The sequence below is a fragment of the Enoplosus armatus genome, chromosome 7, assembly GCF_043641665.1.
Source record: "Enoplosus armatus isolate fEnoArm2 chromosome 7, fEnoArm2.hap1, whole genome shotgun sequence".
Taxonomy (NCBI): domain Eukaryota; kingdom Metazoa; phylum Chordata; class Actinopteri; order Centrarchiformes; family Enoplosidae; genus Enoplosus; species Enoplosus armatus.
The window spans coordinates 16376477-16390044 of record NC_092186.1 but is presented as its reverse complement, the minus strand read 5'-3'; the positions used below and the strand labels follow the sequence as shown (position 1 = coordinate 16390044).

Here is a 13568-nt window from a genome sequence, read left to right as displayed (position 1 = left end):
ACAGTACTGAACACACACACACACAAAGAACGCAAACAACGTGCAGAGTCACATGGGTGGGACGCCCCTGCTGAATAACCAATCAGCGCCTTCTTCTGCTTGTTGATGAGCGCTGATTGGCTCGCGGGGAGACGTGCGGCGCACTGCTATGATAAATGGCTTTCCCCTTTACCATACAACGGTAATGCATACTCATCCTCAGTTTACTGTAGTTCACGTTTGCGGGAGCGCATTGTCATGGAGCAAAATCACAAACAAGACGAGCAGAGCGACGTATTCGCCGGCTTCAGCACGGCGTTCAAATCATTCGCCACAGAGGCAATTCACGTCGGCCAGGAGCCGGAGCAGTGGAAGTCAATGGCTGTAGTGCCGCCGATTTCTCTTTCTACCACGTTCAAGCAGAGCGGACCAGGAAACCACGCTGTAAGTAGCCAGATACGCCTTGGTTATTTAAAGAGGGGGGTGAAGAGGGAAGCGATCCGGTGGTAGACACGTGCGTGAAGCAGACCCTATTTAGCGTCATGTAAGGGGACTTAAGTTGGCTATAAATTAATATTCAGTTGTTGGGTTTTGTTTTAAGATACTTGAGACATGAAAACATGTAAGTAAAGATAAACTCTCATCTTCATGTCTTTAGAATATATGTCCTGATATATATTTATCAGGACATAATCAATACTGTCTCTGTTTCCATGTGGATGGATGGATGGACAGAGTACTTAATTAATTCTAATGGGCACTCCTGCGTTAAAGCAGCCAGATCATATCAGTCACAAAACAACATATTAACACACAAAAATGGAAAATTAAAATTGTAAACTCGTGTCATGTGTATACAGTTTTGTTTGCATATCTCCAATTTCAAGTCCTTCTAGCTTTCCGTTAGATCTAACTTTAATAGCTGGTGTTGGTCACAAATATGGTGACAATTCTTGTTTTATCCCTTTTGTATAAGAAAACATTATAATCAAAAGCAAATAACTAGAATCGTCAACTGAACTATAACCAAAACTAGGACCACAGTCTAGGTCTATACACAACAATAGTGCCTGGTGATATTCTATACGTGGTTAATGGAAGTCTGTATATTGTCCTGTATTGTATAGGTGCTTCATTGGAACTGCATAGATGAGTATTGTGAATACCTATACAGAGCCTCTATACATACACATAGTTGTGTGTAAAGGAATGTAAAATATATGACTGTACGTACAATATGTAATGAACAAAATAAAGAATGTATTTTATTTTAGGTCTCTTTTCATCTATCATGTGTTAGTGATTAGTGACTGTGTACATGTGTCATACGCCTGTAATAACTGTTAAATGTCAAACAAAGGACCACATTCATGGGCGTTCCTCTGCTTCCTCATTCAAAAGTGAATCTATCTTAAGAGAGACAGCTTAACTTCATTTTTTCTCTCGAGTTATGGAAATGACTCAGAGGCCATGCCTGGGAATCCAGACTGAAGCCAGCCTGTGCGGGATAAATAGTTTTCCCCTCACTATCATATTCTCGCTGTAGTTTAAATAGTACAGTAAGCATTTTTGCTGCAAGGAAAGTTGACTTGTAGAACTGCCATTTGTTTCTGTCAATGATTATACTGTAGGTTATTCATGAATTGCTTTCCAGATTACAGGTTTGGAAGTTACAATTTGACATGTCATATAAAATAAATGCTCGGGAGCAGAGGTCACTTTAGGTTTTCTCATGTCCATTTTTCGCACAAAGCCACAATGCATTTAGGAGGGGAATGAATGGTCTTTATGTTTCCCAGTTGTAAGACTAATCTCGAGGCATATGTACAGCATTAACAGCTAAAACTGCATCCCCAATTACATGACCAAAATAAAAGACATACTTCGACCCACCGCTCACGCTGATCTCCTGACCTCTTGGCCTTGTTTTATGGACCCTGGTATGCTCGGCCCCACTACTCCCACAATATTCCTGCCGAGTTCACAATTCCTCTATTTCACATGTGGTAGAAAGTTTGGAATACCGTTTTTACCTTTTAAAAACAGTGGCTGCTGTCTGTTCAGATGTGAAATAATAATATCTGAGTAAACCTTATCCACCATCTGCTTTACTACTGCATATTTACAGATGGCCTTGTTCACAGGGAGACAGCTACACAAACCCTCTGTTCAAGGCCATTCAAGCTCCATGTATGACTGAAGGCAACAGCCTCCAGTGTTCATATCATTCATCCAAACAAATGTTTTGTTTTAATGTCATGTGTGTTGGAAGGTATAAAGCCTTCTTCATTTGTACCCCACGATGAACCTCCTTCCACTTTCAGAGAATCCAAAAACTGTATTGCGCTGTGTTGTAACTAGTGGATCTCTCTTTATATGTTTCTCATATTAAGAGCAAACCATGTGTGTCCTGGTAGCAAACACAAGGATATATTTTCTCCCACCAATGAGCTCATATAGCAGTTGTCTCTATACAGCAATGAAGCATTAAATCACTGGTTGGAGTAATTTACCTTGTTAATTTAAACAGACATTGATGTGTAGTCTCTTACCTCACAATAAATGGTTTGCAAATGGTGGTTCTCAGTTTTCAGTCTTGTGCACACACCCACTGTATTAAAAGATTATGCAACAAAAGACAAAAGCAAACACTGGCATTACCTGTGAAAGGGGCTAACTGGTATGGGTGGTGTGTTGTTCTTCCACCCAGCTGTGTTTTTAAAGGTGATAAAGAAGTTATGCCCTAGTCCTGTTGGGCATGTGTTTGGGCAACCTGCTTCTGCTTGTTGTTTGAACTCAGTATATTATTATAAATGTTTAGTTTGGTGACTGAAAGGTCTCATGTCTCATGTTTGTAATGTAGGGGTTTGAATACAGCCGGAGTGGAAACCCTACAAGAAACTGTCTTGAGAAGGCAGTGGCTGCTTTGGATGGAGCAAAGTATTGTAAGTAAGGCTATTATAACAGGTGCTCACATAATCATGGCAGGCATATTCCAGAGACTGAAGTATTTAACAACACTGTATTTAACAAAATGGATCATTATGATTCAAACATCAATCATAATGGATGAAATATATGCAATCTGCATTTGTGCTTTTCCCCTGCAGGCATTGCTCTTGCCTCCGGGCTGGCAGCCACAGTGACCATCACTCATATGCTCAAGTCAGGTGATGGGATCGTCTGCATGGATGATGTGTACGGAGGTGAGACACACCGCTTTGCAGCTTGGACAACTGTGTAGGAAAGAAAATGATGCAGCATTACTCACTTGAGTGAGTGAGTTGGTTTTTAACCGTAAGTTCAAGCGTAAGTGGGAAAATGTTAACTTAGTTTCACTTCTCTGTTGCAAGGCACAAACCGCTACTTCCAAAGAATTGCCACTGAAGTTGGTCTGGAGGTGTCTTTTGCTGACTGTACACAACCAAAGAAGCTGAAAGCTGCTCTGAAGGCCAACACTAAAGTAAGTCAGAGGATGTCAGAGGGAGAATTAAGTGCTCTTTGTGTTGTTGTGTTTGTAGTTTGTTCCTTTCTTCCAACAGATTTATTTTTTTCTTTTATTTAAGGCCCTTAAAGTTGCTGCTGCACATCTGGTTTTTGGGTGTGTCGTTTCCTGTGAGGGAGTCATTGTGAAACAGCACTTTGTGTGATGACTGTCATTGGTCCTCATGTTAAATGCACCAGTAGATGAACTGTTTCTTAGCTTTTGACACAGTGGAGTGTGAGCTTGCCACATCTTTGACCTGCTGAACATGCTACTACAATGAAATGACATCTTCTCTTTCTTGGCGTAGCTGGTGTGGATTGAGACGCCCACCAACCCCACGATGAAGGTCGTTGACATCAAGGCCTGCTCTGAGTTGGTCCATGAACACAACAAGGACATAGTGGTGGTTGTGGACAACACCTTCATGTCTGCCTACTTCCAGGTGAGGGCGACAGACGTGCGCCTCGCGCTCTTTTGATGTTGAAACGGCAGTTTATTAGTTTCCTGCAATCAAATTCCAGTTCATGTGGAAACGAATCATTGATTAACTCGTGTGTTTGTCTTGTTTGCTCTTAGCGCCCCTTGGCTTTGGGAGCTGATATCTGCATGTATTCAGCCACCAAATACATGAATGGTAGGTTATGTACATTTTCCCATTTTACTAAAATAAGATTTGACGCAATCTACACCAAAAAGTAAGTATGTTTACAAAAATACTAGTGTATTGGGGACACTCTTGTAATTTTCACCAGTAATTAAGTAATATTTAAAACATTATGAACTTTATTTAAAAGCGTTTTTACTCAAAGTGGCCCAAATACTGAAGTGTTCTGCTCCAACATCAATTAATTTGACAGGTCACAGTGACGTGGTAATGGGTCTGGCCTCAATGAACCGGGACGATCTATATGAGCGACTGAAGTTTCTGCAAAATGGTGAGTAGAAAGAGCAGCACATTAAAACTACTTTCGTGTTTGTTAGGGACTTAACACATTCAGACAAAATGCCGTTCATCAGGTTTTGTCAGTGCGTAGCTACCTTGATAGACTTCATCAGATATACTGTGCAGTAAACTAGTGCTGAAACAGAAAGTCGCCAAATATATTGATAATTGATTTATGGTTTGTCATTTATTAAACAAGAAGCCAAACAGTTGCTGGCTCCAGTTTCACCAGTTGTGTATCCGAATCTCAGATCTCAGAAAGTGAACAGTTCTAGTGTCACATATTCACCTAATTTCCTGCTCTGCCACACTCAGTATTTGGTGGACTGGTTATTTCAACCTGACCTACATTCACTCATTAAACAACCAAAACATGCTCAAGAGGCCAAAGTTCAGAACCAATTAAAAACCTGTTCAGAAGGAAGTCTTTTTTATGCTTTTGTTGTTTGCCTGATCTGGCTTGTGATCTTCTTGCCTCGGTCCAGCGCTGGGTGGTGTACCGTCTCCCTTTGACTGCTTCCTGTGCAACCGAGGACTAAAGACGCTACACCTGCGGATGGAGCGCCACTTCAAGAACGCCATGGCTGCTGCCAAGTTTCTGGAGGCAGATCCCAGAGTGGAGTGCGTCATTTTCCCAGGTGATAACTCAGCAGTGGAGTGTAGACATGACAAGTTTGATGTATTATCCTTATCATTCACCACTTATATCATACCAGCATGTTGTTGAGACATGCCTCTTATTGCTCCACTGCCAGATTGGTTAAACTGGTTTGTACCAACAAGCACCTGCAGTTACTTCTCTGCAGTTTCATGGTGTGTGGGAGAGTGCCACAGATTGTTACGAAACATGTGCTCTGAGGACAGAGTTCACGTTGCTGAAGAAAGGCCTTTCACAGTGATTTAATGCAGTCTTTTCATATAGAAAATGAATTGGTATTTTATTATTTGATGTAAACAAGTCTCAGCATAACATTAAAAGGTTTCAGGGGGTTGTGTCGTTCTGTGTAAAAGTCCAAATATATGGGGCTCATTAGCAACAGTTTCATCTTCTCACAAGTACCACGCTGCAGAAAAAGCATAAAAATGGTGGTCTTTGTGACTATTAGCTAAACACAATGGATTCATCAGCACTCCTCCCTCTGATTTTGCTCTCTGGTGGTTGCACCAGCACAAAAACATATGAAGAAAAAGTTGGAACAGGCCTTTCCCTTTTTTCATCTTGTTATGCAAGAGTTGCTAATCATTCACAGCTGCTGGTTCTCAGATGTCAGTAACCCATCTCCTCCATTAACTCGTGCATTTGGGGTGTATGTGTTATTTCCTCCAGTGACATTTGCACCTTACATCTACACCTGCAGCTGTTTGAACAGCAGTGAACCAAAGGTGTGAACTCTCCAGGGTTGGAATAAACTACTCCTTCCGGTTTTAGCAAATATGCCCTTTCACACACTTCAAAAGATACATACATGTATATTTGACATGAACCATAAGCAATGTAAATTAACAAAGTGTGTTGAAACCCACACACTGTCTATGAAAGGGCACCCCTTGTCTTGCCCATGCTTTAGTGAAGTATAAACATCCTGTAATTACCACCTGATTGTATTTTCATGTTTTCCGTCTCTCAATGTAGGCCTGCCCTCTCACCCCCAGCATGAAGTGATGAAGAGACAATGCACCGGATGTCCGGGGATGATCACCTTCTACATTAAGGGGAAACTCGAGCACGCCACCACCTTCCTCAGTAGCCTCAAAGTAATTCGGCATTACATTATTATTTCATCTGAACTGATTTAGTTTTGTGTTTTGCAACTTGGCAATGTTGTGAGGCTGGAGGCTTTTGCAAAATGACTGGATTCTGACGGGGGGGGGGGGGGGGGGGGGGGGGGGGGGGTGAATGGGGAAAAAACACTTCAATACCACAACTTTACCAAAGCACCCTTGTAAGACGTCCTGCTTGCACGCAATTCCTGGAAGAGGCTTTTGGCGTTTTAATTTTCCCAAGGGGGGGTTGGACAGTCATTAAAATGTTTTGCTCAAGAAAAGGTGCCACAGACATAATGTTGCAATAATGCACTCATTCAATTTGTTCACCGGGGAAACTAACCTTAATAAACAGATAGCTCATATTAGTTCCATGCTGATTTTAAACAGCTTTTTATTTCATGTAATCACGCCTCAGCATTGAGGATTGGTTAGTTTCTGTAGTTGGTTACTTATCATATTTTGTGCACATTATTTATGTGCTGCACTATGTTTCACTTCATGTCCTCTGTTTTCTTCTTATTTCAGATGTTTGCGATTGCTGAGAGTCTTGGTGGGTACGAAAGTTTAGCAGAACATCCGTAAGTATCCCTGCAGAAAGTTACTCTAAACAGTTATTATACATACATGAATCTAGTACAGCGTTGACTTTTGGTCTTCGACAGCACTAAAAACAAGTGGCATGTAAAACGTGACAGAAGTGAACATCACAGAAATAGTAGTAAGGTTAAAAACTACAAATTATAACTTGCAAATAAACTGAAACTTTACGTAACTGTAATCTAAGATGTAATGTAACAAATAGCACCACAAGGGGGCAGCAGAGATCAAGAAAAATATCGGTCTCTCTCAGATTTTAATTGAGATACTTTATTTCCTTTATAAAATCTATGTCTCTGCTCTAACCTCTATTAAAACAGCAGGATGTTTTTCTGTATATGGCTCTAATGTCCTCTATCATAATTTAGGGCGATTATGACCCATGCATCAGTGCCAGAAAAGGAGAGGAATGTCCTGGGGATCAGTGACACACTGATCCGGCTCTCTGTGGGACTGGAGGACGAGGCCGACATCATTGAAGACCTGGAGCAAGCACTGACTGCTGCTGTATGTAATATCCAACACTGGAATACCAGATAGCCCTTCAAACCAATATGGTTTCTTATCAATCAAAATCAACTGTTGTGGGAGAATGGACTTGTTTTCAGCTCTCTCAATAAGTGATGGGAACCAAAATGTCCCCTCCTGTTTCCAAAGAACGAGCCAACTGACCTGAGAAAGTTAGGCTTTTCTGCTGAGCACTAATTCGTTTGTCAGAAATTGTCAGGCAGGGCGCTTGTTTTCTAGGTTTTGATCTACACAGAAGGACGTACAGAACAACAAAGATGACTCGGGTTTATTACAGACACAGACATGATACACATATTTATAGATTTGATGTGACTTACACTTTCCTAGGTGACCTTTTGATGATTATCTCAGATGTCCATTGTGAATAAATGTCTATAAAGGACTAGAATTGCATAAAATCATAGACGCTCTTTATAACATATCATGTTCTCAAGTTTTATTCGGTCTCAAATGGGAAATCTGCCCAACAGAAAATCTCACAAAAATGTGTTGGTATTTTATGCCCCACTGTCTCTACTCCACCTCAACTCACTTTACTCTCTGAGCTTTCTTGTTTGAATGCTTTGAAGGAGATCCAAGCGCCACACGTGTGACTGGCTAATGATTAATCAGAGAATAAATGCACCCATGCCTCTGTGTACTTTACAAGTACAAGTTTATATCTAATCTCAGAGCAGAGTGTGGGATGTTACGTGAGTTACGACCTGCACTAATATTTAAACAATGGGTGCATTCAAGTTTCCACATAAAATATTTTTAGGAATCTTTATAAAGATTAGAGTGGATGATCAAATTTGTAACGTTCAAGGAACTGTTCCTTTTTAGAGTTGCAAACAAGCTGCCACTTGTTTACTTTCAAGTCACATTTCCAAGCACACAACAAAGTACATGTTTAACCTGTATAGTGCAGAATGAGGCACGCCAGTCAAAATCTGGCCTGGAGAAGAAGTGGCAATTATCTTGGGAACATTTAGAGAGAGCCAGGCCAGGAAGAGTTGCAGACCAGAATTGAGTTAGGTATGCAGTGGTTGCATGCTGTGCACTTTGTCGAGTGCTGTGGCGTATCCACCCATCCCATAAACCCCCTCTTGCTGCTGCACGACAAGATCCATCTTGCACTGAGAGGTTTCTGTATCTGTGCTTCAGTCTGGGGTAAGTCCCTCTAAGCACAGTAATATTCCTCCATTTGCACTGGCTCAGCAAATTCCTGAGAGTTTATATTGTTTACATGTAATCTCCCAAAGTCAATCTCCTTTGTGTCACCCTATTAAAGTATGGAGAAATGTTTATAGATTCTCACAAACATGCTCACATCTTAAAAATACTTGAAGTTGATTTATTAACTGCATGCTTCCTCTCAGTATTTTTGCTGTGGAAAACATTCAAAGTATTTCTGCTCATGAAACCAACAGATGGCTCATCAGAAGTACAGCAGCGTTCCCAGAATCCACTTTCAAGTTCGTTGCCCAGTTTCAGCTTTTCTCACCTCTGTGCGCTGCTGTGCACTGCTGCCCGCCAGATCTGGCATCTGAATTTTTATCACATCTCTCTCAGCTTGAACGGCTGGTGTCGACATCTGAGGTTTTATCACACCTCCGTCTTTCTTTCTGCTCTGGCGGCTGAGGTTCGGATAGAGTCAGCCGTATCCTGCATGGCGGCCTGCACCTCCTTCTCTCAGGATTCAGATAATGCCTCTGCTGCCCATCTGCAGCTAATGGAAATTAAATGGAGACAAATGTCTCTAATGACTGTCTGTAGTCCCGGGAAAAGGCACCTCTGATGGGTGAAGCGTTTGATTGGCTGGGACAGCAGGTCAGATTGGGGCAGGCGGTTTAATTTCCGGTCAAGTGTCCTCATCCAAGCGTTAGTTTTGAATCACAAACTTGGCTGTTGGTTAATCATTTTAAAGTCTCCAATGGGTTGGTGCCATTTATAATGTTGCTGTAAAGTACGGGGTCTGTGGTGTTTTATTGACCGGCTTTCTGTGGTGGGCCCTCTGTTCATCTGCTTTTGACTTGCCTTTATGGCAGACATTTTGCTATCCCGTCTCCGAAGAATAATTAAGTGGATTGTGCTCCTGTATGCGCGTATCATTTCAGAAAAACTGTATCATGTTATTAACTGTCTATCTGCTACTTCCTGTAAATGGGCTATACGGATTTATTGATTTCACCGGTCAATGTATTCTTTTCCTGTTGTCTTTTAATAGCATCCAAAGAAGAAGTGAAATGTCCTCAGGGCGTCCTCGAGGCTCGGGATGAAGACCGGAGGTACCAGAAGTCTTTAATTATCGCAGATCAACATTTGGTACCTCAGTTCAGTGCACAAACCGCAGAGATTCACCTATCAGGGAACAACTTTAAAAAAACAAAAAAATTGTGCTGTGAATAATTGACACAATTGTTACATGATAATCTTTTTGATGCCTATTTTACTAGAATATCAGTTGTAATCTTATTTATCTTATGCAGGTTTTGCTTTGTTTTTATGTTTGTATTTGTTTTGTTTTAATTTAGTTTTGTTTGTAAAGCTTCAATGGGGCGTCCTTTTCAGTCAATACTAATATGAAAAGTTTCTGCAGGAAAAACACCAATCGCAGTATTTTCTGTGTAATCTTGCTATGAAACCTTTGTACTTCAGGTTGCATCCACTGTTTTGATGCACAGGACAGTCTCCAAATGGAAAGTTTTGTATCTCTGCCCTTAATACATCTGCAGCTCTAATCTGTATTAATAACTTCCTAATTCTTACTGTTATAAAAGGTAATGAATTCTAGTCAGGCTAACTAGACTCATACTGGCAAAGCTAATGCTGCCACCTACTGTCCAAAAGTCAGAAATATTTTCTTTATATTTTTTCTTGACTTTCAACATCTGCTCAAAGATTGTAGAGGCTCTCCAGAACCTTGAAAGTCCATGTATGAACAATGAACTATCTCCATTCAGAAATTATCAATAGAAATGTGCGTATTTGGTGGCAGAAGCACAAGAAAAACTAGACACCAGATGTTTGATTGGAACTTGATATTGTGCTTAATGAAGTGTATGAATTATGAATAAGAGGAGAGGAATCCTAATCCTCAAGTTTGAGACTAATCAGGATATTTTCCAATAAATGAGGGACTTTTTGATACGCACATGTCTTAGAGTGTTTATCAGAATAGCTTTATTTGTGTTCTTGAAGCACTTGGGCCAATGGCAAAATCAAGTAGGGGTTTCTGGCACAGCTTCACCTCCTTCCAAGGTGCATGGAGAAGGAAAAAAGTCTTAAGATGTCAAAACTCCAGCGACAATTGTAGTATATAGAACAACTTTATTGTTATAATAAAATGTAATGAAAGCAAAATGTCTCCCAGGTCAGGACTCACTCGGGCTCTGCTTTCCCCCTGTAGTCACACATCACTGCTCAAGAATGCACTCAAGGTCAATGTCATTTATGTAACCGACAAATCCATTAAAATCGGTCTGCAGTATGTGTCTCTGTGTCTCTCACTTCCTCTCAACCATCCCGCTGTACAAACTTTAGCAGTGTAATTGTGAGTTCAGCCTCAGTAACTGTAGCAAGTCGATGCGCCACATTCAATTTAGCCTGGATAGTGGCAGGCTGCACACTGGGGTTTTAGCTGATGGATCAAATGAGCTAGTTGGCGTCCTAATGACCAAACCATCAATAACATTTCCACAAGGAGACTGATGGTTTTGGTTCTGTGTAAAAGACCGATTATTATCTTTAAAGGTTTTGGTTCATTGGAACTTTTAATTTCTTGTTACCTACGACGATGTAATAGATTTTACACCTCTGAGGCGCTTCTGAATCATCATTAAGATTTTGTGTAAGCTCTACTACCTCTCAAATCTCTGCCTAAGTCTGATGTGATAATCTAGCAAGCACAAACAGCCTCAGAGGACTTTATGAAACCTGGCACGCTCAGTTAGATTGTATAGATTCATGGGGAAGTGGTGGTCTGAATGGAAACAGGACTGGCAGAGGCTCTGCATTAAAAGTAGAGGTTCTACAAAGGTGTTTGATATTCAGCTCCAAACACTCCCAGCCTCGACTCATGTGGTGGGATCTTGTCACCAAGTGTGTTTTTAGACTTTCCTACAAAACAACATCATTCAGTGCAGGTTTTTGGTGCCTGTCAGCTCCCTTCAGTCAGCCAGGGCCTTTTTTGGAGAACACATCTCCAGTGTGAGTCTCAAACATGAATAAGTCTCTGACGACGCAACTAACTGGAAGCATGAGAGGTTATGATGTGGCTGTGTGGGCTTTTGGTGTTTATTTTACAAAGATAACTCAAATTACACTCACTGCTAAATAAAGTGTGTTATCGCCAGTTTAAACAATATGTGGCAAAAATCTTAAATATAAACAAAGTGGCTGTTGGGACTCAATGCGTGGCTTTTATCTGTTGCATCACAGTTGCCTTCAGTGGAAGCCGTCTGAATTCCATCACATCTGAAGTCATAGATCACAAATCTGTAGATAAGGAGTTTAGAGCTCAGCAACTTGCAGTTTCAGTGTGTTCAGTGACCTTAAAATAGCAGCAGCAGTTTGAAATATTGACTTGGGTTCCCAGAAATCATCAACTGCAAACAACATAGTCATGTTTGTCTGTGAGAACACATTATATATTACCAAAAGATACCAAAGAGATGAGGGAGGCGAAAGATGCACGAGTACCAGCTTACTCTGGATAAAGTGCTTACTTACTGCTATTTAGGTTTCCATTTTCCTGTCAAACTGATTTTTCACTTCAAACCGGTGGCGGTGACGTGACACCAGAATTTAACAATTAAATGAACGACATGTTGTGGTTTTATGTGGGGTTATATGCCGGACTATTTCTTGGCAGGGAGCAGTCACTTCCTAAAGTCTTGTCATCAGTGGGAGGTTGCCAGGCAACCAGTGGAGAGGCCAGGAAGTCACTGCTCTCAGCCCGGCACATAACCCCAACATTTGAATGACCGTATTTCAATGTGGTGACATGTGACATTGAAATATAGTCATTTAATTTCTGTTGCAGAAATGGTTATATGTAACCATTAGTTCTAAAAAGTGTCTAAAAACTTTCACTTTTCAACCAATGTTGGTCCAGTCTACAATTCATGACAACTGGGAAAACTCCATCTGCTGATGCAGCTCATGTGATACGATCAAAAGCTCCCAAACTGCTATTAAATGGACCCTGTGGAGAGATTGTTTTCTCACATTTAGTCCAGTTTTAACCCAGACATCTAGATGTCTTTTGACCTGCAAAGCATCAAATTCATGCCGTTGATGAATGATCCCTGAACCCATTAACTCTCTCCTTCATTAACCAGTTTGTTTGCAGGGAGGAGAGAGCTGAGATTAAACAGCAACAGTATATCGTGTGTGTACTGTGTTTTATTGTCCGTCTAAATGACTGTGGGTAAATGAGAAGGAAAATAAACCTTTTGTAGTTGATTAAATCCCCATTTGTGCAGAGGACCATTAAAGAGTTACAATGAACAACTGCAGTCATAATCCCAGTTTAGGTCTGGATGTGTGTTTTCTTTGTTACAAATGCCAGAATATGTTGAATGGGCCATATTGTTCTTTAATGTTACTTTAATTGATGTTTTAGCCCTTAAAATTAAAGCATAGAGAAGTAGCAGATTGAATGAGACAACCAAATGAACCAAAACAAAGTGACTCCAGTGCAGCTGACCTTCAGAGTATTACACTTCATGTACAGTGTCATGTTATATGGCCTAGTTGTAATGGACGTCCACTCTGATGTTCATTTTTATAGCGTGTCCGCTCGCCTTGTTCGTTATAAATGGTCCTGCAGCCCTGAATGTCAGCCCTGCCAGCTCTCATGCTGAGATACTCTAAACACAGAGTTTAATCTCACACTTGACGAGGTTTGTAGGACAGTTGAAAATGGCAGGAAATTGTCCATAATTTTCACAGATTTCTCTTAGTATTGTATAAAGTTTGACCAGAAGGTGACTCGGCTCTTCATTCCTTTTTGTGAATTTGAGAGACCAATAATAAATGAACAACAGTGAACAATAAAGAGGCCTACTGAAGTCTAATCAACAGTCTCAGGTGGACAGAAAACTATAATTACATATCTGAAAGGTTTCAGTCCCCATTCTTTTCTCAGCCACTCGAAAAGGGAAAGAACATAATTAGTCCTGTATTGATTTTGAATTATGTCAATTTCGCTGCTGTTCTGGGAAAACTAGAAATGGCAGAGACAGCAGCAGTTGTTGATCTTGTAAGTGGTTAGTTACG

At 40.8% G+C, this 13568-nt stretch overlaps 1 protein-coding gene across 2 annotated transcripts; it reads left to right on the top strand.

The window, feature by feature from the left end:
• Positions 1-182: 182 nt before the first annotated feature.
• On the top strand, positions 183-10776 carry LOC139287469 (cystathionine gamma-lyase-like). 2 transcript variants are annotated; one of them, XM_070908508.1, is made up of 12 exons: positions 183-423; positions 2843-2924; positions 3090-3185; positions 3333-3442; positions 3774-3908; positions 4043-4100; positions 4324-4401; positions 4895-5047; positions 6043-6164; positions 6702-6754; positions 7142-7280; positions 9514-10776. In XM_070908508.1, exons 1-12 carry the CDS (start codon positions 238-240, stop codon positions 9529-9531), a joined length of 1230 nt encoding a protein of 409 aa, XP_070764609.1. In that variant the 5' UTR covers positions 183-237; the 3' UTR covers positions 9532-10776. The 2 variants fall into 2 exon arrangements, with proteins under 2 accessions (XP_070764609.1, XP_070764608.1); XM_070908507.1 differs by lacking the exon at positions 9514-10776 and having other exon boundaries at positions 7142-7646.
• The last annotated feature ends 2792 nt before the right edge of the window (positions 10777-13568 follow it).